Raw genomic sequence first — 25,766 nt, 5'->3', positions numbered from 1 at the left:
TCGGCTTGGTCACCTCTGGATACACATGCTTTCCGACCCAAGTTGATTATGGGATCGTATCCTCACAGGACTTGAGATTCGAGGATGATAAGGGGAAAAGGATATGCGGATGTTGAGCGGGTAACGATGAAGGAGACAAAGGAGGTTTATCCGTATGCGTAGATTGGGACGGGATAGGTGACCTCTTAGGACCAGGTTAATCAAATAGGGGATCGCCCGCTCGGCAAGAGGCACCGGTCAATGGGGCTGAGAGGCCAAGGGAGGTTCCACGGGGCCGGGATCGACTGGGCGGATGATTTGAGCTGAACTTCTAAAGTGCGGATTTTGGGGGGAACATCAGAAGGCGACAGGGCCTAAAAGGCTCGGGCACTTCCTTGCAGAGCGCCACAGCCACAGCTATCACTACCAGATCCTTGGCCAAGACTTGACCAAGACATGCACGGCGAGTCCGTTCTTTGGGCCAGCCAGCCCTACAGCACGGAATGCTCTTGTTACAGAGTATGGAGAATACCTTACTTATTCTCTCGTATAAACTTATAAGCCACGAGTCCGCAAGTGACTTACTTTAGTTGGAATCGATCTCTATTCCGCAGACTTCGTTGTTGGCTGTAATGCACACAATGTGCCAACTCTTGTTATGATGGTTCTGCACTAAGAAAAATGAGTGTTTTTATGTATGTGCTAGTCAGTTCTAACCTGGTCTTTAACTGATAATTGGCAGTTGATTCGAATAATAAAAAGATTGACGCAAAAGCTTAAGATCAGCAGGCGACACTGTTTTGACGGTCCCCTGGCATTTGGGTGGCGCTGTCAAAGGTCGGCACGGAGCTTAGACCACACCGATTACGTGGGGGGTCTGGCGCAGAAAACTCCAACTGAGCTCCTAAAATTTCGAGGCCAGGGGTTGAGAGTGTCTGTCGGTCCTTCATCATCAAGCTTCAGGCCCAGTGTCGACTCCTTTGCGATCGCCCACAATGTCGTCGCGAATACTGGCATCGCTGTGCCCCAAGTGTCATTTGACATTGCGACCGCAGTCTTTCCCGCGCTTAACGACTTCGCCATGGTATACACAAAGCGCCGGCTTCCGCTCAGCCACCAAGGGGAAGCCATCACGAATGGTCCTTTCAGACGATGTTGCACGACCCCGAAACCGAGATGCCAGACCGCCACGACGACAAGTTGAAGGACCTTTTGGTGGTATGAACCAGACCTTTGCCAGAGTACCCGAAAAGCGCACGATACGTCCACCCAACGCGAGGGACTCGAGGGATGGGAGAGGCTCTTCAAACAGGTACAACAGAGGCGATTCCCAGACCTCTTCCGATCCGCGAAAGGCTTTGAAAATGCAACGGTCTCTGGCGGGGGTCTCATACGGAAAGAGAAATGTTTTGAAAGACAAAATGCAAGAATACGAATCATTCGACCAATTCAACCTCTTACCCATAATGAAGGACGGCATCAAGGATGACCTTCTGCGAGGAATGGTGGAAATCAAGCCAACGCCCATCCAGAGGCTTGCTATTCCAGCCATGCTGGGCCAGGCTAGCGCCTTCAAAGTCCGGGGCGAGAAGAGGCAAGACTTTCTACTTGCTGCCGAGACTGGTTCTGGCAAGACGTTGGCGTACATGCTACCGGCCGTCAACGCTATGAAGATCGCTGAGGAAGCCAACCCTGAGATCCAGTCCTTCATGAAGCGCTTCCAGGAGGAGAAGGAAAGAGAACAGAAGGCCAACAAGGGCCCCAAGTCCAAGAAAATGTCTGCATTCGACGAGCCTCACCCGACCATGGCTAGACCTCGCATCATCGTTCTGGTCCCTTCTGCAGAGCTTGTGGAACAGGTTGGAAAGGTGGCCAAAACCCTGTCGCACGCCGTCAAGTTCAAGGCAGAGGTTCTCTCCGCCAACCTCAAGGCCCTGACGATCCAGCGCAATCTGTACTCGCCGCGTGGTGTCGACATGGTTGTCACGACGCCTCACCTGCTAGCCTCGATTGCCGAATCCGATCCCAACGTCCTCTCTCAAGTCACCCATCTGATTGTCGACGAGGCGGACTCGCTCTTTGACCGAAGCTTTGCCCCCGTTACCACGACCATCATTGATAGGGCGATGCCGTCCTTGAAGCAGTTCATACTCTGCTCAGCAACAATACCCAAACGACTGGACAATTACCTCGCCAACAACTTCCCCAACATGACGAGAATCACAACGCCGAACCTTCATGCTATCCCAAGAAGAGTTCAACTCGGTGTCATTGATGTTGTCAAGGACCCTTACCGCAACAACAAGAACCTGGCCTGCGCCGATGCCATCTACACTATTGGTCGAGAAGCCTCCAAGCACGAGGGCCCGATCCAAGGTGAAATCGACGTCCGCCGAATTATGGTGTTTGTCAACGAACGTGAGAAGACAACGGAGGTTGCTGAATACCTTCAATCTAAGGGCATCGACGCTATTGCGTTGAACCGGGACGCAGCCGAGGTCCGCCAGTCCGAAATGCTGAAAGCCTTCACTTCTTCAGAACCCTTGCGCGCAGTGTCATCACCAGAGGCCCCCGTACCAGGCAAACGATCGCTGCCCAACACCAAGGTCATTGTTGCCACCGACTTGGCCTCTAGAGGTATTGACACATTGGCTGTCCGCCACGTTATTCTTTACGACGTCCCGCACACTACCATCGACTTTATCCATCGCCTGGGAAGAGCGGGTCGTATGGGACGACGTGGAAGAGGCATTGTGCTTGTTGGCAAGGATGACAAGAAGGACGTCGTTGCCGAGGTTAAGGAAAGCATGTTCATGGGTCAGGCACTTATCTAGTGACCACTCATGACACGGATAAACAAAAATAATGTACAACAATCATGTAAAACACCTTGTATATCACTAAAAAAACAGATAGAGTCGAGGCAAAGGGATGGGATGATGCACAGATACCTGAGATACATTCGGCTCAGGAGACATGATGGTGAAGAGCGAGGTCTCAGCTCCCTAATGAAACATTTTCTACCAACCAATAGACCAATCCATCACTAGCAACACGTCCTTTCGATAAACTTCAGATAACGTCATGCATAATGAACTGTGAGTCTGTGACAGCTTGTTGACAGCTTCTCCAAGTCAAATTGTGGCTAGTGGTGTGGCGCTAGCTCTCTGCTTTCAATTTGGGAGTGGGTCGCGAGCTGGACCTGCAAGGTTGGATTTCGCGACGCGTCCGGCCCGCAGGCGTTTCCCTCCCACACCACATCAAAATATCACAGACCCTCCCCCGTCTTATCACTATAGGTCGCAGCCTGACGCCCCGGTCAGATATTCGTACGACAATTCTTCACGACACCTTTACATAGTATTGAATAGCTGTCACCCCAGGCACTCTGCAGTTTCCATTAACATCAAGTGCCCGCCATGCCACGACCTAAACGAGCGCGTCGCGCACCAACCCAGCCAGTCGCAGCTGTGCCCGCCGCGCCTGAAGCAAGATCGAGCCCCGCGCCCGCGTCAGGCAGCGATATCTACAGCCACAGCGATCGCGAACATTCTGTCATTAGGAAGGAGCTTGCAGAGGAGGACACATCTCTCTTCAAGGAAGGTCCGTCTACGCGTCTAAGCAGGAGTTCCAGCTTGCGCCAGAGGCAGGTGCCGGGCAAGGCGGGTCATGCGTTGGACGATAATGTGAGCAAGCTAGAGGACGCAGTCGAAACGGCGGCTTCCAAGGCAAAGACATCCAGCGAACAGCAAAAGTCGGATTCGTCGGTCGAAGTGGGACGGAAGACACGCGCAACGCCAGTTCAGCAGCGTAGGGACACGACGGGGTTGGATTTGGACGACGATATGTTTACGGGACTTGACACGACTCTCGGCGATGATGACGATGATGCCGCTGCGCCTCCAAGTGCGCCGCGATCCGAAGCCTCAAATTTCAGTGTGAGCCACTTTAGACGAAAGGGTCGCGCGCCGAGTATCAGTATCAACAAGGACGATGCGCCCATTAGACCAAGTAGTCGTGGGGTCGGTGGCACGCCTAGTATCAGCTCGACCTTCAACATTGGTCTGTTTAAACGCCGTCAACGAGAACCAAGTATTCTAGGGACGGCGCAGAAGGAGCGCGCACAGAGGCCGATTGAGGTATCGTCAGGGTCCGAGTCCGACGATGAGGATGGTGAAGATTTCGAGCCCGAGGCCGAGTCGACGCCACTTCAGAATCGCCGCAGAACACAACCTGCTCCCGCAACTGAGCTCGAGTCAGAGTCGCAGCAAGTTCTAGCACCGGATTCTCAGCCCGCCGAAAAAGACGCTGAGCCAACAAGCGCCAGCTCACGGAAGCGGAAGAGCATAGAGAGCCACGAGGACACTGAGCGGCCGGGAAAGGCGTCAAGGACTGAATCCGAGCCCGCGCCTGAGTTGGATGACGATGACGACAGTGATTCAGAGCTCTCCGAGCTGCCTTCTCCTGTTCTGACTCCCACGAGACCTTCTGCTTTCCCGCGGCCAGTTACTCCGAATCAAGAAGACATCATGGCACCTCCTGAGAGCAGCGACTCGGAAGATAACAACGAGGCGTGGCCCGACATTCGCACACTTGCCAAACAGCGCCGCCGCCAAGCGCCTACCACACCAACGCGAGATGGCAACATCTCCGATGCTTCCTCGCCGCCTTCGCTGACCCACTCGCCCAACTTCCCAGCGACAAGGAATAAGTCCAAGCAGAAGAAGCAGGCCAAGGCGCCCAAGGTTACGACGGCGGATTTGACGGGCATGCTGCCGCGCAGACGCTCCAAGAAGAATCGGGACCCTTATAGCGTGGGCGGCTCTGAGGATGAGGAGGCACGCAACTCCGACGCCTCCCAGGATGACGACGAGCTCTCATACGCGGATACGAGGACTCGCTCACGCCGGGCGAAGACGACACCTCTCAACCGTAGCACGGCAAATAGGCCACCATCCCGTGGTGGCCGCGCCACGGCGGCGGCAGGGAAGGCGAAAACAGCGGCACCTAGCACTCGTGCGTCAACACGCACTTACAGCCGCAGACTCTCGGACAAGGAGAACGAGGGCGAGGGCGAGGGCGAGGTTGCGGGTGAAGCAGGGGCAGAGGCGGAGACTGGAGCGGAACCCGAAGCGGGATTCGAGGGTGACAGCTTTGCCCCGATTCGGGACGACGTTCTCGAGAGCCAGGAGAGCAGCGACCCCACGCGCAGTGCCGACGAGCTGAAGAAGGCAACGCGCAAATTTAGAGAAGTTGACCGCTGGCAGCTCGAGTTTGAAGAAATGACGGAGGGATCATCACCCAACCGAGATGCACGGTAGAAAGAGAGAGGAGGGCAAGATTGTCTTTGGTACTGACGGATTACTGGCTTGGTGAACAAAATGGAGGGCACGGTGTTTATGAGGGACAGGGTGGGAGTTTTTTGCGCGGATTCTATGTTCATGAAGCCGTCAAGTACCTGTACGGACTGGTTTGGGAGGGCTTCCTCCGCGGTTTAGCTGATGTTGAGCTCTAGCGTATACGCTGCGTTGTTATCCATACCTTGTTGACAGTATGTCGTCGATGCGGTTCATTATTTACGACTCCCCAAAAGACTGCAGTCAAGTGACACACACAAACAGAGCTTAATTCACTTTCTTCACAAGTGGTCATTTGATTTTCTCGAGGCAAATGTGATATACCTACAATGTCGTGATACTTTTCCCTGGTTCGTCCGAAACGCCTTTCGTTAACCCATAACGCCAGCCATCCCCCTTGCGAGGAGGGGTATTTCTTTGAAGCAATACGCGAGGGACTGAGAACTCTGTGTTCATTTCTTGAGGAATACGCTCTGTACCGTCTGCTCCACAGTCGGCAGCAGGTTGTAGAGTAGGTTTGGATCACGCAGCGCGATGACAATGTCATCTGGCAACCTGCCCTCCATGAATAGTGACTTTGCGGTGTAGTTCGTTAGCATTGCAGGTTCCAAGTCGAGGAGATTGCATAGCATGATCTCTAACATAATAGAGAGAACAAGAAAGAAGGAGGAATAGGGGGGGGAAAGAAACTCACCCGCTTGACGCTGTCAAAGCTATCCTCCTTGGCCGTGTACTCCCGAATGACCTCGTCCGTCTCAAAGTCGACGTACACCCTCGTGTCCCGGATCCGCACAATCACATTATCGAGGCGCATGAAGAGCCTGCACAGCAGCAGCATGCGCTTCTCGTGCACGCGGACTTTTACGCTGACGATCGAGATGCCGTTGTCGTCGAGCTCGCTCTCGAAGAGCACCACGTCGTCGAAGAAGAGGATCGGGTCGCGGCGCTTGAGGAGCTCGAGGGGGATCATCCTCGTCGTCGTCTCCTCGAGTTTGTTCTTGTTCTCCTGCGCTTCCTGCTGCGCGCCCGCGGTTCCTGTCGGCTCCTCCAGCGTCCCCCGGTACTCGGTGGAGTAGGACCAGTCGTACGGCTTCACGACCTCCTTGATGCCCGCGCTCGTCTTCTCGCGCGAGGAGGACCAGTCGCGCGCGTAGGCGACCTGCAGCATCTTCTTGTCCGTCTTGTCGACGGCGTCGAGCGCGTCGTAGGCGTTGAAGGCGATGGACCAGCCTGTCGGCACGTGGGACACGGAGACGAGGTTGTCGCCAAAGATCATTTCGGGGACGGGGATGCCGAGCGAGGCCGTCATGTCGTCGATGGGGCCGGCTTTGGAGATGGGGAGCTTGCGGGAGGCGACGCGGAAGTTGCGCTGGGTGTGGGTTGTCGTTGCGGCGGCGAGGGCGGAGGGGGTCGGGAAGGGTTCGTTTGGGTTGGTTATGTGGTTCATCTTGGGCGAGACTTGCTTTCTTGACTTTTGGTATGGATTATGCCGGTCTGTGTGGGATTTGGGTAGTGCGCGCGCAGGCGGGTGTTCGTGGTGAGGATGGATGGTGAGCTTCGCGGGAGGTTGAGGATTGGGGGTGGTGCAGCTCGGATCGGAGGTAAAGTTGCTGGCTTGCAGTTGGAGCTTTAGTTCAGTTGGGGGGGAAGAGAGGTGGTGATGGTGGGGTTGGCGGGGAACACGAAGGAGTCTCGGGACCCAGATCCCTGCTTGTCTCGGTGAGGGTGACGGGCCAGACGTCACTCGTCACTCACCGACTTACACCGAGACTGATTCAATATAAATCGACTTATTCAAAAAAACAAAAGAGTTCACCCCCCCGGTGCCGATTGGGGGCTACATCTCTTGGCGCTCATGCTGGGATTCGAACTCGGGTACTCGCTAAGCTTGTCGTCGAGTAGGCTGGTTGGTGTATGAATTGATTGTTGACCATGAACCATTCCACCACCCACGCCACAGTTTGACCTGACCCCCGACCTAGAGGGCGCCTGCTGTGCTGGTGACAGGAATGGAGTCGAGGGGGTATATGAGGCTTTCTCATGATCGGATGAGATCTAGGTACGTATCTCCACTATCCATGGATGCGAGCAACCCTGGGAGCTTTTGCCCAGGCTGTACCACCTTTATCGTGAACTCTCCCTTGAGTCAACACCCAGTGGGATACCCGAGACCTAGATTCGGTGTCATTAGTAATCTGTATGGGCGTATGATGTGTTCGATATGTTCGGTATGTTCGATAGAAGTTCAAGGCGGAATTTCAGAAAGAAGGCCTCACCTGTTTTGCTGATATCCCTCGTTAGCCCGAATTTCAACAACAACAAATATGCACTCCAGGATGTTTTATTAACCGATAAATCATCAAGGCTTCTTTCCGTCGTCATTCCGTTGAGAAATACAACAGCCCGTCCCGATGGTTTCTCCATTTCGAGCCTCTTAAATTCCAAACAGTCGTTTTAAACCTTTGAGACCCAGGCGGGTGAATAATAGGAGACCAACGAGGGAAGCACGGGTCACTGTCGGTTGAAAAGTATCTGAGTATGTGGCGATATATGTCGCTGTGGGAGTACCTCATTACTAGATTCGGCATTCTAATTTATCATCCTGAGATGTAGGCATCAACCACTCTCGGGGAATGCTAGGCCATCACCATTGCTGGTGTAGTAGCCTCAAGCTCAAATTGTACCCAGCTTGTCGCATATTTCCATCTTTATTTGCCACAAGCTTAACGATCATGGTGATTTTATCATGTTATTGAGCGTAGATGGAACGTGTGGATGAATGTGCGGAAAGAATTGACATCGGCTGGCAATACTGCTTATGTTTATTGAGACTACTGATGATGAGAAATCATATTCACGATTGGCTTTCAAATTCAATCCTAGGGAATTATATATCCTGAATGTTGAACACTGGAACGCAACGATGAAAATGGACTCTATTGACTTGGCTAAGTAATCGACGACGAGTAACAACAAGCCGGACAGCAAGCAGATCTTGCAGGCTCGAAAGGCATTAGACCCCCTCAGGGGATTGTAGGGTCTGACTGCGTAGCGATGAGTGCCGCCGACATTGAACCCTACTGCTTCTCTGATGGAGATAGATTAGTATGTTGCAAACTGATCCATCGCCGAAAGGACCAACAGGTCATTGGGTGAGCTCTACTAAGCCACCGGAAAAAGGTACCTGATAAATCCCAACTAACGAACTATAGCTGTAACTCATGGGAATGGGTTCCTCCGATATGATAACTGAGTGGCATATCAAGCGTCAAGATGCCTTCCCTAACCACCATAATACTCGTTCATCTTTCATCTTTCTCGAATTCACAACCGATACTACATAAGGAGGACCACAACAGCTTCCCAAGAACCAATAAGTTAAGGACTTTCAGACATGGACCACTCTCCACAGCAACATTGGGGTCGGCCTCAAGCTGGTCGACCTCAAGCTGGTCGACCTCAAGCTCCTCGACCACGGTTCAACAGCCTTGGCCTACGTCGCAGCGCTGCCCCGACCACGAGGGTCGCTCCTACTGCCAAGTCATCCGACAACCGTCTCTCTCCTTTGGACACATTTCGAGCAATGATCGAGGAGTCGGGGCCCAACGTCGATATGTACGCTCTGTGCGATAGATGCGGACGAGTCCTCAAAGTTCCGGTACCAAAAGAATGGCTTGGAAGACTAGAAAGAGACAAAGATCGATATCCTCTTCCTTCAAACCTTACACCTCGATCCTGGAAAGCGTATCTAGGGGATACTCATCTCCGTATCTCTTCACAGGTTTGCCCTGGTAATGAAAATGGCACCTGCCTCACCAAGCGCACTCACGACGATATAAAGACCTGGGGAGAACTCAAGGCGTTGCCGGAAACATCACCTGAAGTAGACCAGGAATGGCTTCAACTTGACCTTCCGTCAGCTGTGGGATACCTGGCGGCCCCAGACTGGCAAGAGAAACTCCAATCCGCAGTGATCAATGCTTCCAGAAACGATCCCCCGGAGTCCAGGTTGAGCAAATCCTGGGTCAATTACATCTACTGGCGATGTGCCTGGCTTTTCTTCTCTCTGCGCAAAGGGGGCCTGCGGCACGAGAACGCCAAACTTGAGAGAATGTGGGGTCAGGTCGATGTGGATATATTGCTCTTGGGATACGGCGTGCTCGAAAAGGCAGATCTGGAGGCCCTATACTGTACAAGTTATTCAACTCTCGCAGGCTTGGTATCTTGTAAGTGGCTATACGGGTCGGCCCTGCTCAACATGTTCTTTGGGATCAGGCGCGATATCGGTAAAGATCAGTTCAATCAGCTCAAGAGGGCCGTCCAGCGAGCTGATACGGCCATGGGGAAGTACCTCTTGGCCTGCGTCAACATGGACGCTGTGGAGTGGAACGCCCGACGGCGCGCTGCTTTCACTGCGTATCGGCACGTCGAGGAGCACTTGCACCATTACGCGAGTACTTCGCAACTGAGAGAATTCCTCAAATTACGGCAGTCGCCACCTCCGCCTTCGGCCGAGTTATTGGAGGAATCCTTGGCTGAGAAGGAGGCACAAGAGCGGACTATGCTTATTAGGGCTTCGAGACACGTTGAGCTCGACAAGAGCGGCAACAAACCTGATTGGGTTCGGAATCGAGCCCAGCTGGCCAGGTCGGTCCCCAATCGATGGCCCAGGTGGGAGTCTGCCGGGATTGGCAGGCTTCATGCTCGTTAGATGCGGCACTGAGAGCTTGAAGATGCAACACTCAGACTACGCAGCCACAGCTGGTATGTCTTGAGTCGAAGCTGGACGTATATATGTATAGAGGAAATTTTTCAAGGATATCGTTTTGGAGGACCACTTCAATATAGAGGCGGTCTAAATTACACGAGGTGGGAATTACTGAGGAAAGAAGCTCCAGATATCGTTACTGGACTATACAGGTAGCCAGTAGTTGACCTGTATTAATTGCGCATAATCTATTACTTACGGTCCAGTTGCTTTCCTTTGGTATTCCGACGTCACCCACGCGCAGTTGATTCTGCTCCTATGTCCAGAGCTGATCTATAACCAACAGCTACCATGGATGAAGGCAATTGGGTTCACAAACTCCGTTCGTAGGGCATGTCGTTGGTGCATTTGCTCATCGCCGGCCTCTCGAAAACAACACGGCTCAAACTAGTAGGCCGAGAGCCACGTGCACGGTGTCAAACATGAATGAAAGAAGCGAGTCAATCAAAAAGACACGGTCTAGCCAACACGGATCTTGGAAAACCTGACCATGTCAGATCAAGCTGACAGCGGCTAGCAAAGTTGAGGCTGTCGGTCGCCCAGGAAGTGGGAAGTGGGGGAGAGATCTGAAAGAGCGGGGCGGGTCGCTGCCCTGGCGCCGGCGCCGTCGTTCCCCTGGCAACCATCCTCACCCCCGTTGTTTAGCTTCCCACACCTAGCTCGTCCATCGTTACCCGAGAACCTTTCTTAATAACCTGACAACCAACTCCAGGTTCCTTGATTCAAAAACCCTCCAGTGCACTCTTTCTAACCAACAGGGAACATTCGACTTGCTACATCTCCATCCACAATCACATAGCAAGATGGCGACTCGGACGCTGGAATCGCGCTTTGAGCGCATGTCGGTAAACGACGAAAACGAGCCTGTCGATGGCGGCAAGCTCTACTCCAAGACTCAGGTTGGTCTCGTCGACATATGTGTAATCGCCGTGTGAAATCATGGCTGACGATTGTCCCGTAGACTTTGGTGAAGACATCACAGCTCTCCCAGAGCTCGAGCAGACCGAACCTCATCAAGGTCGCCCTCCAGTCCCAGAGCACCAACGCCGTCGCCTCGGTAACGCTGCCATCACAAAATGCACAACGACAGGCCAAGAATCCGGCATCGCCCGCAAGAAAACCCCTGCCGTCCAGCTCCTCGAGAACGTCCGACGAAGTTGTCGAGATCGAGCGCAAGTCCGGCGTCTCCATCGTCATCGAGCCCTCGATGCCCAAGGTCTTCCACCTCGGCATGTTTGAGATTGGCCGGCCCCTGGGCAAGGGTAAGTTCGGCCGCGTATACCTCGCGAGGGAGCGCACGAGCGGCTTCATCTGCGCCCTCAAGGTCCTGCACAAGAACGAACTCCAACAGGGCCGCGTCGAGAAGCAGGTCCGCCGCGAGATCGAGATCCAGAGTAACCTGCGCCACCCCAACATCCTCCAGCTGTACGGCCACTTCCACGACAGCAAGCGCGTCTTCCTCATCCTCGAGTTCGCTGGCAAGGGCGAGCTGTACAAGCACTTGCGTAAGGAGAGCAGGTTCCCCGAGTGGAAGTCGGCGCAGTACATTGCCCAGATGGCCTCGGCGCTGCGCTACCTGCACCGCAAGCACGTCATTCACCGTGACATCAAGCCCGAGAACATCCTCATGGGCATCCACGGCGAGATCAAGATTTCCGATTTCGGCTGGAGCGTCCACGCCCCCAACAACCGTCGCAACACCATGTGCGGTACCCTCGACTACCTGCCCCCAGAAATGATCAAGCCCGGTAGCTCGGACAACTACTACAACGAGAAGGTTGATCTCTGGAGTTTGGGTGTCTTGACGTATGAGTTTCTCGTTGGCGAGGCACCGTTTGAGGATACGCCCGTGATGACGCAGCGGAGGATAGCTCGGGCTGACATGACGGTTCCGTCCTTTGTCAGTCCCGAGGCCAAGGACTTGATCAAAAAGGTGAGGCGGCATTTATCCAAATTCATGATACACAAAAATGAATGCTAACATCATCTCTAGTTGCTTGTTCTCGACCCCGAGAAGAGAATACCCCTGGAGCAGGTCCAGACCCACCCGTGGATCGTCAAGCACTGTGTGAAGGGCGAGAGAGCCGCCAACCGTGAGAAGAGCTCCTAATTAATGACCCTTATGATTCATGCATACATACCATCAAGGCATAACGGCCCTTGTAGGATTACCGGCGTTTTCTTCTTCTTTGCGGTATTCAGGCGGGCTCTGATCTACAGCTTGGGGTTTTCGGGAGTGGGAAAGGTGTTTCCAATTGCATGTACGGGAGTTGGTGTTCTTAATGTCCGTCGTTTTCAGAGTATCAAGAAACCCAAAGAAGCATAGTCATCATCCAAATATTTTGCTATATTTCCCGGTGTTGTCTTCCGTGAGAGTAGGAAGAAATAGTACATGAATAAAGGGGGGTATTATTTACACACGCTCGTTTTGTGAACGAGCCCAATCCTGTCGTCATCGTCCATCACCTGTAAACCTCGTCAAAGGGCCGCGTATCGCTGAAGCAGGACTCCCAGACCTGGTTCACCACCTTGGTCGCCTGCACATCATCCTTGCACCTGGGTCGGTTGAGGACGGACTGTATCGCGCGCTTCCGCACGCAGTCCTGGAACTGCTGAGACAGGCTCCAGTTGCCTCTTGTAAAAGCCTCTCTTGTCCATCTGCACTCGCCGCTGAGCATCGATGCTCGGATCTGCCGTCCCGTCAGTTCAGTTTCTCCCGTTCTCTCCGCCTCTGCTCGGGATCAGCCGGCGCAGGACGCAACCTTACCTCTGTACACGCTGCATGCTTCAAATCCAGATCACCCATCCAATCCACCTTCCACCGCAGGTGATCCCACGCATGCACCATCTCGTGCGAGAGTGTATCCTCCAGGTGCTTCCGGTCCCTGACCTCGTTGGCGCAGATCATGATGCCGTGGGCGGGGCTGAAGCCGCCCGACTGGCGGTGGACCTCGCCGTCCTCGGTCAGGCGCGCGGGGCACCGGCGGCACTGGATGTTGGACGCGTCGAGGGTGCCGTTGAGGCCGGCGATCTTTTCGTTGAGGAAGCGCACGGTCGGGGAGAAGGCGAGGAGCCAGTCGCGGTGTTCCTCGCAGCGCTTGCAGTCGCGCTCCTCGTTGGCGCGGTACCGGGCCTCGCGGTAGTGGAAGGCGCCTTCGGCTGTCATGCGGCCCGTGAGGATGTTGAAGTAGTTCATCCACCACTTTGTCTGCGGGTCGAAGCCGGTGCGAGCGGGGTCGTTGGTGAGCTCGCGCGGTGGTTGTTTCTGCTGCCCTTGTTGCGCGGGTGGTGATGATGATGTTGTTGGGGAAGGGGTCGCTGTCGAGGGGGCTGAAGGGCCCAGTGCCGCCGCTTGTTTGTCGTCGAGGATTGTCATTTTGGGCGTCGTGTGGTTGAGAATTCAACTGTGCTTCGAGATTTGTCGCTGATGATGGGCGTCTACAACATGAGGATCGGGTGGTGGTTGGTCAAGGATGGAGGTCGTTGCTGGAAGATCGGGAATTTTTGGCCGTTATCGATAAACCCTTCGATGTGATGGTGGTAGGTACTTGGCCAGAGGTACCACTTCATGGATACCTAGGTACTGCGTAAAGACAATTGTTGCACTCCGTCGTCCCATCATTCCTTGCGAACCAAGAGAGCGCAACATTCCTCCTATGCCATCTCAAAGCTTGTATCTTCTTTGAAGAACTTCATTCAATGATCACGCAAATGACTTTGAGTCAACTAATTGCTACCTGATCCTTTTGAACCATAAGTCCGATGTCCTAGCATCTTGCTGGTTGTCGTAACTGGCAGACCGCAGATCTACCGAGGGCGCGCCCTTTCCACTCAGTATGCAACGCAACGTGGAAATGACTTGACCGGCGGTTCAGCTCTTTCTCTTAATCGAGACATAATGGGAATACCACGGGTTGTATTTGGTAGGCAGGGATAATGGCAACAATGGGCCGGGCCATCAAGACCAACGGTGAAGATGCCCGGTGCACTATGTACGGTAACCCCCCCGGATTTTAGGGTCAGTATATCGCCCAATCACAGGCGTCATTGACAGCCCAACTCCCGGGCGTTCTCCCGCCTTTCCTCTACACCGGACGATCCCGATGTCGGGCCAGTTTTTTTTTTTTACACTTCCACGCCGGCCCAGTCATAGGTTCAGCGGAAGAAAAAAAAGGTACACGCAACCGACAAGTCAAAAGACAACGAAAGGGCGCGGTAAACCGACCAGGGGCCTTGCACACATCACCACATCAGAACCAGGCGGATCCTTTTTTTCGTCCCACAATTAACCAACTCGAAGCAACGGTGCTGGGCTCTGACTCTGGCAATGGCGGAAGCGGGTGGTCCTACGTGTAAGAAAGGGATCCAGTTATTTTTTCTCCCCTCCTACGTAATGCGCCTGGTGCCATTTGCTTAAGCGTCTTCTTGCGTTGATCGTGGCTGTCCCATTCTTGACACTACTTTATTTATACTTATTAGTTGATGTCGTTATCTCTCATTTTGGGCAACGGGCCGGATGACCTTGTGATATTTGTTTGACTGACTTGAGGTTCCACCATCTGCAGACATGAAGCACCGCGAGGGCCGGAAACCTCTGACGGTGGTGCTGAAACTTGGTGAGTCTTCAAAAGTGCTGTATCCTTCAATGATCCATGTGCTAACTCATCGCACAGGCACCAGCTCTATCGTGGACGAGAAGACACATCAGCCCTTACTCTCCATCCTGAGTCTTATTGTTGAGACGGCCGTGAAGTTGAGGAAAGATGGCCATAGGGTGGTCATTGTCTCATCTGGCGCCATCGGTGTTGGTCTTCTTCGGATGGAAATGGACAGACGGCCAAAGCACTTGTCAACACTACAGGTACATTTCCAGACCTCAGGCCCTCGATCTCTGAAGTTGCTCAAGCTGAACAATACTCGCAGGCGTTAGCGGCTATCGGCCAATGTAGACTCATCAGCCTATGGGACGATCTGTTCGGCCACTTCAGACAGCCCGTCGCACAGATTCTGCTCACCAGAAACGACATTGCAGATGTAGGTCAAGCTCAGAAACAGACAACTATAGTAGGCAAGCTGCTGACACACATTTGCAGCGGACACGGTACCTCAATGCCCAAAACACATTCAACGAGCTGCTCGATATGGGCGTCATTCCCATTGTGAACGAGAACGACACGCTGGCCGTCTCAGAAATCAAGTTTGGCGATAACGACACCCTCTCCGCCATCGCCGCGGGTATGGTCCACGCGGACATGCTGTTCCTCATGACGGACGTAGACTGCCTCTACGACAAGAACCCCAGAGCACACCCCGACGCCCAGGCAATCGAGGTTGTTGAGGACATTTCAAGTATCCAAGCAGACGGTAAGCAGGCAGAAACCCTTCCCCCCTCTCGCCCTCCCATGTAGTGGAAAAGGGGGTGCCTCAGTCTCACCTAAGCTAACCCGACCTTTTCCCCAACTTAAGTCTCAACAGCGGGATCCGCCCTCGGCACCGGTGGCATGATGACCAAAATCGTCGCCGCAAGGCTAGCAACGCAAGCAGGTGTGACAACCGTCATCACCCGCTCCTCCAACCCGGGCAACATCGTCAAGATCGTCCGCTACGTCCAAGCCCAGCAAAAGTACACCTCCTCCTCTTCCTCGCCGCACCTGGGCGCCGCCCCGGACGGCGAGGACCCCGATAACCATCACGACGGCCACGACCACACCGAAGACCCGTTAGCGCAGTCGACGGCCTCCCTCCATATAGACCAAGCCGTCGAGAAGCCCCCGCTGCACACCCGCTTCCTCCCCTCCACAGACCCCATTCGCGACCGCCACTTCTGGCTCATCCACGGTCTCAAGCCCCACGGCACGCTCTACATCGACGCGGGAGCCCACAGCGCCCTCCTCCGCAAAGCGGGTCTCCTCCCCGCGGGCGTCCTCGACGTCGAGGGTAACTTCGCGCAGCAGGAGGCCGTCCGCCTCGTCGTCGTGGACCGCCTCCACGCGCCCAGCACCACGGGTAAGCTGTGGGGCGGCACGCCCGTCGAGGTCGGTCGCGCGCTCGTCAACTACGCCGCGCCAGAGATTATGCGCATCAAGGGACATCAGAGCTCCGATATTGGCGGCCTGCTGGGGTACGCTGACAGCGAGTACGTGGCGGAGAGGCAGCACATTCGCATCTTTGATCGGGAGAGTCGGCCGGTGACGCCGAGTATCGAGAAGGTCAAGGAGCAGGTCGTCGAAGAGGTGATTTCAGGTATCACGGGTTATGAGCAGAAGACATAGACAAAATAGTGTTCATAGTAGACGCTCCGTTACGATCTACTTTTCTCTGTACAAGAGTTGTGTCAACATCCCACGCAACGCCCCCCAAAACGCCATAATCGAAGAACCCGCTCCAGGAATCAAAACGCTTCCAATATTCGGTGGTGTATGGGATATCCCCAACCAGCAAAGAAGCCTTTGTAAAATACGCATGCCTGATGAATCTTCGCATGCATCGACACCAAGGACTATGTGATGAACACTTTCTTAAGCTTGTCTATGGGGTAGACCTCGCCGGTGCGCAAATCCTTGACCTGGTCTGGTGGCAAGCCAGACTTCTTTGCGTAATCCTCGAGGCGCTCCTTGCCGTACGCCCGACTGTTCGGCAGTAGCAGCAGATCGTGCTCGACGTAGCTCTTGGTGTGATGCGCGTAGGGGACGTTGCGGGCAAGATCGTTAAGCTCTGTTGAGCATATTGGGCAAACGGATTGCGTGCCTGCTGTGGCTGAGGCATTCGTTGCCGTATTGGCGTCGGCAGCGACATGCGATGAGTTCAGAGAATGGCAGGCTGGGGTCTTGAGGGCTGAAAGCCCCGAGGAGAGAGCGATGTGGAGGAGGGGATATGAAGGCAGAGCCAATAGACTGTTGTGAGTACGGGTAAAGAGGTCGGCGAGGGTGTTCCACCGTTCGGGGCTGTAGAGGTCTGAGTACACGGCATTGGCAGCCGTTGGTGGATAGGCTAGTAAACCAAAAGCCTTGCGAAGTTCGTCCGGATATGTCGCCTTGAAAGGGACGAGGTATTTCTTCGCGTGAGTGATAGCCTCCAGGAGTTTTGGCTGGGATTGGGTCCGGACAAGCTCGATATACTGCTGGAAGCGAAGCATGAATTCGAGATTACTCTGTTTGCACAAGGTCAGTCAAGATGCCAAGCGAGATTGGGTATACAGCTAGACGTACATCCATCTTGCGAAGCTCCTTCTTGTTATCCTGGCACCAAGCCAGTGCCTCAACCACACTTCCTCCTCTGAGTGATTCTTGAATTCGACTCATCTGGACAAAGGTCTCAACGTCGACCAAATCACCCATGTTCCGCTCAGTTGTGAGTGCCTGCGCACTTTCATTGTAGCCATGGCGAAGCAGATAATCGACGAGCAAGCGGTCGAGACGGGCGCGGCTCCAAGCCTCATATTTGACGTCGTCAACGGAATGCATGCCGTAGAGATCGCCGAGATGGGAGATACGGGCGCCGGTCTGACGGGTCAGACGAGCTTCTTCCTCGGCGTGAGCTGTGAGCTTGCGCTTAACGCCACGCATGCGGGCGATCATGCTATCTAGATTGCGGAGAACATCATCGGGGGATGAGTTGCCCTTGACCGAGGCCGTGGCCGTCTCCTTCAGCAGGGTCTTAATGGCTGTAGAGTCCTTCTCGACGGTGAAGTGGGCGGAACGGAAGTTCTTTCGCAGGAGCTCGTACGGGAGGCGGAGGAGGGGTTGATCCTGTCGGTTGGCATGAAGGTTAGTGCGAGAATTGAATAGCTAGCTTCCTGTGACGCAGCGACGTACGAGGAGGAGATGGTCCTGATGCTTGATTGTGGCGTGCTCATGGTCGCCCATCTTGGCGACTTTCACGGACGTGGTGACGAAGTGCCAGACCGTGTTTGACGTCGTATTTTTGTTGGAGAGAACTCATATGTTGATGTCGTCGTTATGGCTCGAAAAGAAGCGAAAAGGCGTCGGGTTCGTTGGAGGCTTGAAGTTGGGAGGTCGGAGCACAGGTGCGCTGGTACGGCCGCTAGCAGCAATTGACGTTATGCCGCCGAACGTGGCGGGGCCGGCATCTTTCCGCAACAGAGCTGGTCTTTCGGGAAGCTACCTTACCTCGCGATACTTAATGGGGTTTCTAACCTTCCAGACTGCTTCGGATTTTCTCAAATGGTTTGAATATCTTGAAAGTTCGTAACTACTATCCATCTGTCCTGCTACTGAGATCTCATCCTCTTGAAGACCGACATTCCTTTCCAAACGCCCACTGGACCATGCTCTGAGCACTCTGCATTCATCAGTGACAGACCCAACGTGAACGGCTGTTCAGCACAGACCACACATGTGGCTCATGTTTGATTACGTGAAGACTCTGTTGAATGGAGTGTGAGCTCGGTCCAGCCACAACCCCGCTCTCCAAGGCTCGACCCAGCTCAGTTGTCACTTGCTACAACCAGCTTCCGTAAGCAAATACGATGTGAGAGCTTGGGCAGAGGTAACACTGAAACGAGGCAACACTGAAACGAGGCAGACGGTGGCTAGCAACGGTCGAGACTACTTCGAAGCCGGTGTATCTGCTGTGCTTCTCTTTCAAAGTGGAATGTCTCACAGTCCATTAGTCAAGTGATTCGTGTTGGCACCCACGGGAGCATCAGGTGATTGACGAGGCTCGGCATTTCGCAACGTAAATTTGAAGAGGACCTCACCCAAGTGCACAGTAGATGGGTGTTCGGACTAGGTAGCTGAGGCTAAGGTAGGAGGATAAGCCCACATCTTCAGACCGGTCGAAGCTACCCCTGCAACACTCTTCCTTACTCGTAGTAGCCTTCGGGTCCATCGCTAACATGAAGACGACGTGTCGAGCTGGCCAACAATAAGAAAGTCGATAACGAGCAACAAAGGTCAACCACATTTCCCAGGCTGGGGCGCTGTTGCGGCAGGTGCCCCTCTTCGGAATGCGGATTGGCTCGGGGCAGTCGGGGAAGAAGACACCCACTTAGAAGCGACCGCCAGTGGGTGTGGATTCCCAGCCTTTGATTGGCTTTCGGTCCTTCTTGCCTCAAGAGTCAGGCGCACAACCTCCCTCTCGCTCAAGCGTATTTATCTCCAGCCTCACCCACTTTGCACGTGTTCACCCTTCTCCTTTGCCGCGTGACCAGAGCTTCCCGCCGTCGCTCCCCCCAAACCGATACGCCCAACTCAACCGGCCCCTTTCAGGTCAATACCTCCTCGAAAAATAATAAGATAAACTCAAGCCTTTGCCCAGGCTACGGCAATCCTCAAGAATCGCGATTTTGGAAAAAATTCGACGCGTTTCCCTGCTCTTCTGTCAACTTTCAACCTCGACTGTTACTAACCAACTACACGGGCTCCATCCGACGAGGCCCCCCCAGCAGCCGCTGGCGCGCGATATCACGAGTTTGATCACGCCGACAACACGTGAACTCCAGCAAAACCCGTGATCTGGCTCACCGCCCAGACCACGCCGCGAAGCACATGATCTCAAGGTATGCGAGCTGTCCCATTTTTCTGACGATCTTCCCGTCTGCCCTATCGTCTTCCATCGCTATCACACTGCACTGCAACGGAAGCACGCTTCCGCAGAAAGATTGCTTTTCCTCATTTGCGCCATTTTTGGGGGTGCTGTCTTGTTCAAGCGCATCTCGCGATCTGTTGCCCAGCCACAATCAAGCGATTGTGCCGGATGGAAATTCATCATCCGACGGTCAATACATCCTCTAGTTGTCCAGGACGATTCTTTTTCCAGCAGACACGGCCTGTCAATCCATACAACCAAGTGTCATCTCCTTCTGATGAGCGTGGCGTATGCCGATTGACACATATCCTATACCACGACAATCTCAGCGCTCATGTTGAGCCGTCAGCTGTGGTCTCGTCAATGTCAAGCTTTTCCTGCTACCAATCTTCCACGGCATTGAAGAGCAAGCGCTCCAGTGTTTGCTCATGAGAAGCGGTCGCTGCTTGAGGGCACCACTCAGCTTCGATCAAATTCAGCTTTGCGATCCGTCACGGCTTACGGAGCATTTGATACTCACTCACTTGTCTTGACGTGACCTTTCGTGTTTGCTACTTCATGGTCTTACCACATGCGATTCCGGAATTATTGATGCTAACCAATCTTACTTAGTCCCCGCTTCATTCAACTGAATCCAGCTTGAGTCGACGAAAGGATCGTGTCTACTGTCCGCGGCTCCGCCTATTAATCCTCTCTCATTCTCACATTTGAACCCACGGTCTCCCCCAACAACTCTCAACCACAGCAACAATGGCCGACGTCATGAGTGAGCATCCTGACTTATCGGAGTTGGCCCGCTCCCCATCTCCCGGCCAGAAGCGAAAGCGCGACGACGACTTGTCTGATTCGATGAGTCCTAGCCGAAAGCGTTCCAGTGCTGAAGGACTTTCAGATGTGGACACTGCAGCTTTCATTGAGAATGCTGTCGAGGCTGCCCATGCCGCTGCCCAGAACGGTGTCTCCGCCGCGGATTTCAGCGCTCTGCAACAAGCTGCCGCTGCTGAGCATTCCGAGGCAGCTGATCCGGCCAATGCTTCCAGCACCGCTGCTGCCGCCCTTGGATCCATGTATCCCACCCTTCATGTTCCTCCTACCACCGAGGAGCAGTTTGCTGCACAGTCGAACAACGATCCGACCCACGGTCAAGACCATGGTTTCGGCCATGCTGACCTGAGCCCGCCGGACGGGCTCCCAGGTCTTCCCCCTGTCCCTCAGCCCACGAATGGCCTTCAGTCTGTGCAACCTCAGCAATCCCACCAACCTCACCAGCATCAGCAACCTCCCCCACCTCAGCACCGTTATTCGTCTGGATCAGCCGGCACTCCCGCTAAGAAACCGGACGTCGGTTCAGAGGAATGGCATAAGATGCGCAAGGACAACCACAAAGAGGGTGAGCAATATCAAAGAAGATCCCGATGTAGACGCTAACCTAAACATAGTCGAGCGCCGTCGCCGTGAAACAATCAATGAAGGCATCAATGAGTTGGCCAAGATTGTGCCCAATTGCGAGAAGAACAAAGGCTCCATCCTTCAGCGTGCCGTCACATTCATCAATCAACTCAAGGAGAATGAGACGCAAAACATCGAGAAGTGGACTCTTGAGAAGCTGCTTACGGAGCAAGCTATAGCAGAGCTCAGTGCCTCCAACGATAAGCTGAAGCAAGAGTGCGAACGTCTCTACAAGGAACTAGAGACTTGGAAACGAGTTGCTCAGAATGCGGGTCTTTCATACCCCCAGGCGAACAAGGAGGAACCGATGAGCACGACCTAGAAGGTCTCAGCTCAAGATCAGACCCCTCACACTGCGGCCAACGTGGAGGTGGCGTCATCTCCTCAGCAGGCTCACATCGATCTGGCGAACCTCCAGCGTGAGAGTCAGCAGGACCAGCATGGTGCCCTTCTGTACGGACCCTCCGCCCTCTTCGTCGATGAGGTCAGCGATGAACATGAACCGCCTCACCATCAGCTTGACACTCCTCAGTACCATTCACCCATCCCCTCAATCGATTGTGCTATCCATCAGCTTGACGTCCCCCAGCGCCAAGCTTCCGCCTCTTTCGACCCCCTTCGCCAGCCACGTTCGATTGCGCCTCGGGTGATCTCTCCTCATACGACTCCTCCTAGCGCGATTGCTCCTCCGATTCCTCCCAGAAGATTCCATTCGCCTCAATCTTCTGGGTTCGCTGCTTCGATCCCACAGGGCGTCTGTCAGATCGAGAACCTGGACTCCGACCCTTCTTTTTACTTTTCACCTTATACCCCCAGCCAGCAGTAAGCTGCTTTTTGTTGTTTCCTCAGATTATAAAGCACGGTAGCCGCAGTAGATAGGCTATATCATAATCAACCTTGCTCTCTAACTGTCATGTTTTCTCATACGTATATGGTTTGACCACAGTGCTGAACAAAACCTTGTGTTGGGTTTGTAGGATTTGAGTGTTTATAACAGAGGCGTTGCATGGACCACCGAGCTTTTCAGCTTTAGGGCATTAATAAGACACCGGCTCTTTCCACGTGCAAAAATCCAAGTTCCGTCTCCTCTGTGGCGTCTAATAACTTGGCTAAAACATTGAGACAAGTACGTCGAGGAATCGCCATAGACCGACTTCCAATGTCGATTAAGATACTCCCAGTCGTTTGGAAGAATCTTACTAGTGCGTAAAGTTTGCACAAGAAACCTTCAAAACTTTTCAGATTGGCTAAGTGGTAAGAAACGGCGACAGATGACTTGCTTGACTTTTCAGAATGCGCTCCGAGCAAAGAAGCTGTCCATGAGTTGACTGTGTCTTTGTTACAACACCAGGGTATGTATTCTCTTCCCTCTAAGCCTCAGAATCCGGGCCAGAGAAGACTCGACGCGGCGCGGCAAGATCAACAGCCCGTAGACTGGTTTGCAGCGAGGGGTACGATTCAGCCTGCTTCGACATTGACTAAATAAAGAGCTCGTTCAATCAGTATCAGGCTTGGGTTTGCCACCAAATATTCCCCTGACGAATAGCTGAACAAGTCAGTGAGATGGGACTAGAACTGCAACCCTACTAGCAAGGCAAGGCTAGCCCATCAAGTCAATGGACAGAGACGAGCACAGCCAACGCATCTGCCGCACAAAGCCGAGCAGGCCATCAACAAGGGTTGGATAAGAGAAGTGTCCAGCTTGAGTGAGAACTCGCATGCCGCACTTTCCTCACATTCCAGGCTGGTACATACATCTGCATCGCTCACGCTTATCCGCAGAAGCGCAGGAGAATGTTGTATTCTAAACCCTCGTATTGGCTTTCCGGAGCGCTCCGGTCTGATTAGACGTTTGCCCAAGACGTAACGTGCGGTCCAACTCCTAGTCCTACCCGTTGCGCATACATGGCGAGCACGAGCTGTCCTTCTTCAAGGAAAAGGCTCTCTCTGTCTTATGATAGCTACGATTAGAAGATGAGAAGCCTATATTGACACCACTTTCTTCTGACTAGGGGTCCTCGGCTTCCAACTATCACCGCTTGCACGTTGACGAAGCCTCAAACGGTTCAGTACTTCGGCAACTGTCCCTGCTCCGGCCGTAAGAAGAACGCATGTAATCGGTCATCGAATGCCACGTCCTGCATGTAAAGTTGTCCTCTTGTTATATGCAGTATATGCAGCTGAGGCCTTTTTCGGTATCCTCCCACGTCCCGCTATCTGACTCGTAGACGGGCAGTCCGGAGGGCTCATACTCCCGACGAAAACAACGAATTCGGTCCCGGGGAGGAGCGGGGAGGAAGAAAGGGGAAGAGAGAAAAGTTCCCGCGGATTGGGGGCGTGCATCGCGCATGATGCAACAGCACGTCCTTCCCGGCCGTAGCGGAGAGGGGAGAGAGGGGAGGAGAGATTTGGCGCCCGCTGCCGTCCGGCTGCCGGATCGAGGTCCGGACCTGGGTTCAAGGGTTTGTATGGTCGAGGTTGGCGGGATCCAGCCAGTGTCACAACTTCCACGCGGTATGCTGTGAGAATGCGGTTTGCTCAAGCAAGGTAAGACGCGGGACAGAGGAGAGGAGGGGTGGGGGCAGAGCGAGCACGACCGCTTCGGGGATATATCTCTTCGCCTCAGAGGTAGTGGCTGCGATGGCAGCGAAAGTGCTGACGAGCCTCGCATGGGGAATTGGCTTTCAACTCGGTGAAACTGAAGCGCGGATGATGAACGAGTTTCCGGGCCCCTTGTCTCTTGTGCAGATTGAACACGCCATATTTCCTGCCTGCCTTGAGATATCGCTCCGACTGGGCAGTCAACGTCGAGACCATGCCGGTGGAGAGAGAACAGCTGCCCACACTATTTACCCATGATGAACAGCGATTTGCGCCGAGACATTCCCCGGTGAAGATGTCTTGCTGAGATGGAAATAGAAAATCTGTGCTCCGTACAGGGCTCTTTGGAGTAACTCTCGCCTTGACCCAGAACCTAGAAATTGGTTTCGTTGGTTAGCAGTGCTCGCCTTTGCTGTGCAGATCCATGGATGCCGTTTATTTCGGCGCGCCATACTTTCGCGGATGCGCAATGAAACTCAAAATCAGACGAGGAGGTGCTTCTATTTGTAAACAAACTGCTTTTCTTGACCATAGTCTGCAGTCGTTCTGCATGTCAAACGCCGACGTTTAATTAAAGGTCTATGAGCACATTCGCAACGTTTGCATGGGTGTAGTTGTGAGGTAAGTGATGGTGAGTACCCATGCCTTGACTCAACCCTCCCTCCAGGAACATACTTGGTTCTAGCTCCCTCGGCCCTGTCGTAACCTCTGCCAAATTTCTCAGACGTTAGACTAAGCAGGCGTGTGTGTGCCAGTGTGGAGAGAAGGAGGAAGAAGACAGGCGCAAAGACGGGAAAAAGGGGGGGGGGGGGGGGGTGGGGGGCACATTCTTCTTGGCCACGAGGTATCTGCACGAAGTACGGATGGAAATATTAAAAAGGGTTCCGAAATGATTTACTCTGCAGCGGGAAGTCAAAATCCTCGGGCCGGGCCAGTAGCCTCCCATCCTCTGACTATGCTTCTCAAATCAAAACCAGCAGAAACCCCCGGAGCTAGGATGGGGGGGGGATGAAGAACAAAAGAAAAAGAAAGAAAAACGGACAGAAAGCATAATACAGGTCATCTGTCAGGAATCACAGGGGGTGGTGTGCAAAAGGGAGAAAGAGAAATCAAACAGAATTGAACGATATGGGATGGAGGGGCGTGTAGCGAGGCTTGAAGTGGTGAGCAAGAGAATACAGAAGATAAAAGCGAAGACCAAAAACCGGCCAACAACCATTGACCCTTGGAAGAAGGCTCTCGAGGTGTGGTGCGCAAAGGCCGATGACTGGCCGCCCGGCGACCCCACTTCTTGACCGGTCAGCGGGGCACCGGTGACCGGGGTGCCACTTTTTTCTTTTCCATCATCTCGCGAAACCTCACAGCACACCGTAAAGTTCGCGACGGCCCTCAAAAGGCTCAAGCTCACTCCCCCCCCCTTCGTTTCTCATTCCCTACCACACCAGAAAGAAGCTTCAAATCACATTTGACACGTCGAAAAACTGGATCCAAATTACCGGGATCTGAGGAAAAGTAGAGTACGCAGCGCTACGGTATTCCCTGTCTAGTGAATAATTCGTCAATTTGTCAAGTTGCGCCCTCACCTTAGCGTCCGTTGTCTGTCAGATTTGCTCCGTAGCTGTCAAGAAAACTGCAAGCCCGTTGTCAATCCTCCTCCATTCCGACCCCCCAGGCCCTTTTATGCCTCCTTCATTCCATCCCGTCCCGTCCCGTCCGGGACACCCCACCGTTTGACACTCCCTCCGTCACAGTGACAGCTCCTTCTCATCCCCCCCTGCCACCACGCCAATATACTAGACTGGACCCCTGGAAACAACATCTCTCTCCCACACACACAGTGTGGAAGACATCTGTAATATCCCCTATCTCAGCAATTGTGATCAAACGACATACGACGAGGCTAGCCACGACGTGGAAAGCTGCCGATTGGGAGCCTTCCTTGACTAGTGGTGGGTGGTGACGACCAGATTGACAGCCCCAAACCAACAAATTTCCCCTGCATCCATAGTCGTCGCTTGACAGGCACCAGGATAAGTACCTACCCAAGCTCTTGCGATCTTCGT

At 53.7% G+C, this 25,766-nt stretch overlaps 11 protein-coding genes across 11 annotated transcripts; 7 read left to right on the top strand and 4 right to left on the bottom strand.

Annotated features, from left to right (window-relative positions):
* Positions 1-974: 974 nt before the first annotated feature.
* CLUP02_03829 (DEAD/DEAH box helicase) lies at positions 975-2,813 on the top strand (the record flags this gene model as incomplete). The annotated part of the gene is made up of 1 exon (XM_049282846.1): positions 975-2,813. The coding sequence occupies one exon, from the start codon at positions 975-977 to the stop codon at positions 2,811-2,813; it is 1,839 nt and encodes a 612-aa protein (XP_049139989.1).
* A 585-nt stretch (positions 2,814-3,398) lies between these two features.
* CLUP02_03828 (uncharacterized protein) lies at positions 3,399-5,300 on the top strand (the record flags this gene model as incomplete). The annotated part of the gene is made up of 1 exon (XM_049282845.1): positions 3,399-5,300. One exon carries the CDS (start codon positions 3,399-3,401, stop codon positions 5,298-5,300), a length of 1,902 nt encoding a protein of 633 aa, XP_049139988.1.
* A 488-nt stretch (positions 5,301-5,788) lies between these two features.
* CLUP02_03827 (uncharacterized protein) lies at positions 5,789-6,783 on the bottom strand (the record flags this gene model as incomplete). The annotated part of the gene is made up of 2 exons (XM_049282844.1): positions 5,789-5,911; positions 6,031-6,783. 2 exons carry the CDS (start codon positions 6,781-6,783, stop codon positions 5,789-5,791), a joined length of 876 nt encoding a protein of 291 aa, XP_049139987.1.
* A 1,947-nt stretch (positions 6,784-8,730) lies between these two features.
* Positions 8,731-10,047, top strand: CLUP02_03826 (uncharacterized protein; the record flags this gene model as incomplete). The annotated part of the gene is made up of 2 exons (XM_049282843.1): positions 8,731-8,994; positions 9,118-10,047. 2 exons carry the CDS (start codon positions 8,731-8,733, stop codon positions 10,045-10,047), a joined length of 1,194 nt encoding a protein of 397 aa, XP_049139986.1.
* An 860-nt stretch (positions 10,048-10,907) lies between these two features.
* Positions 10,908-12,214, top strand: CLUP02_03825 (uncharacterized protein; the record flags this gene model as incomplete). The annotated part of the gene is made up of 3 exons (XM_049282842.1): positions 10,908-11,003; positions 11,066-12,037; positions 12,098-12,214. 3 exons carry the CDS (start codon positions 10,908-10,910, stop codon positions 12,212-12,214), a joined length of 1,185 nt encoding a protein of 394 aa, XP_049139985.1.
* A 352-nt stretch (positions 12,215-12,566) lies between these two features.
* Positions 12,567-13,480, bottom strand: CLUP02_03824 (peptidase M76 family protein; the record flags this gene model as incomplete). Its single annotated transcript, XM_049282841.1, has 2 exons — positions 12,567-12,794; positions 12,872-13,480. 2 exons carry the CDS (start codon positions 13,478-13,480, stop codon positions 12,567-12,569), a joined length of 837 nt encoding a protein of 278 aa, XP_049139984.1.
* Positions 13,481-13,534: 54 nt separating this feature from the next.
* Positions 13,535-14,041, top strand: CLUP02_03823 (uncharacterized protein; the record flags this gene model as incomplete). Its single annotated transcript, XM_049282840.1, has 3 exons — positions 13,535-13,635; positions 13,685-13,777; positions 13,876-14,041. 3 exons carry the CDS (start codon positions 13,535-13,537, stop codon positions 14,039-14,041), a joined length of 360 nt encoding a protein of 119 aa, XP_049139983.1.
* A 390-nt stretch (positions 14,042-14,431) lies between these two features.
* Positions 14,432-16,376, top strand: CLUP02_03822 (glutamate 5-kinase; the record flags this gene model as incomplete). The annotated part of the gene is made up of 6 exons (XM_049282839.1): positions 14,432-14,456; positions 14,670-14,720; positions 14,778-14,965; positions 15,028-15,138; positions 15,198-15,468; positions 15,580-16,376. 6 exons carry the CDS (start codon positions 14,432-14,434, stop codon positions 16,374-16,376), a joined length of 1,443 nt encoding a protein of 480 aa, XP_049139982.1.
* Positions 16,377-16,603: 227 nt separating this feature from the next.
* Positions 16,604-17,969, bottom strand: CLUP02_03821 (uncharacterized protein; the record flags this gene model as incomplete). Its single annotated transcript, XM_049282838.1, has 3 exons — positions 16,604-17,254; positions 17,313-17,852; positions 17,919-17,969. 3 exons carry the CDS (start codon positions 17,967-17,969, stop codon positions 16,604-16,606), a joined length of 1,242 nt encoding a protein of 413 aa, XP_049139981.1.
* Positions 17,970-18,928: 959 nt separating this feature from the next.
* Positions 18,929-19,141, bottom strand: CLUP02_03820 (uncharacterized protein; the record flags this gene model as incomplete). The annotated part of the gene is made up of 1 exon (XM_049282837.1): positions 18,929-19,141. A coding segment is annotated over one exon (213 nt), but the record flags the coding sequence as incomplete, so codon positions are not given.
* Positions 19,142-20,403: 1,262 nt separating this feature from the next.
* On the top strand, positions 20,404-21,928 carry CLUP02_03819 (helix-loop-helix DNA-binding domain-containing protein; the record flags this gene model as incomplete). The annotated part of the gene is made up of 3 exons (XM_049282836.1): positions 20,404-21,043; positions 21,093-21,374; positions 21,441-21,928. 3 exons carry the CDS (start codon positions 20,404-20,406, stop codon positions 21,926-21,928), a joined length of 1,410 nt encoding a protein of 469 aa, XP_049139979.1.
* Between the last annotated feature and the right edge of the window lie 3,838 nt (positions 21,929-25,766).

Source organism: Colletotrichum lupini, chromosome 2, assembly GCF_023278565.1.
Source record: "Colletotrichum lupini chromosome 2, complete sequence".
Lineage (NCBI taxonomy): Eukaryota > Fungi > Ascomycota > Sordariomycetes > Glomerellales > Glomerellaceae > Colletotrichum > Colletotrichum lupini.
The sequence above is the reverse complement of the archived record's forward strand: the minus strand, read 5'-3'. Positions and strand labels throughout refer to the sequence as shown.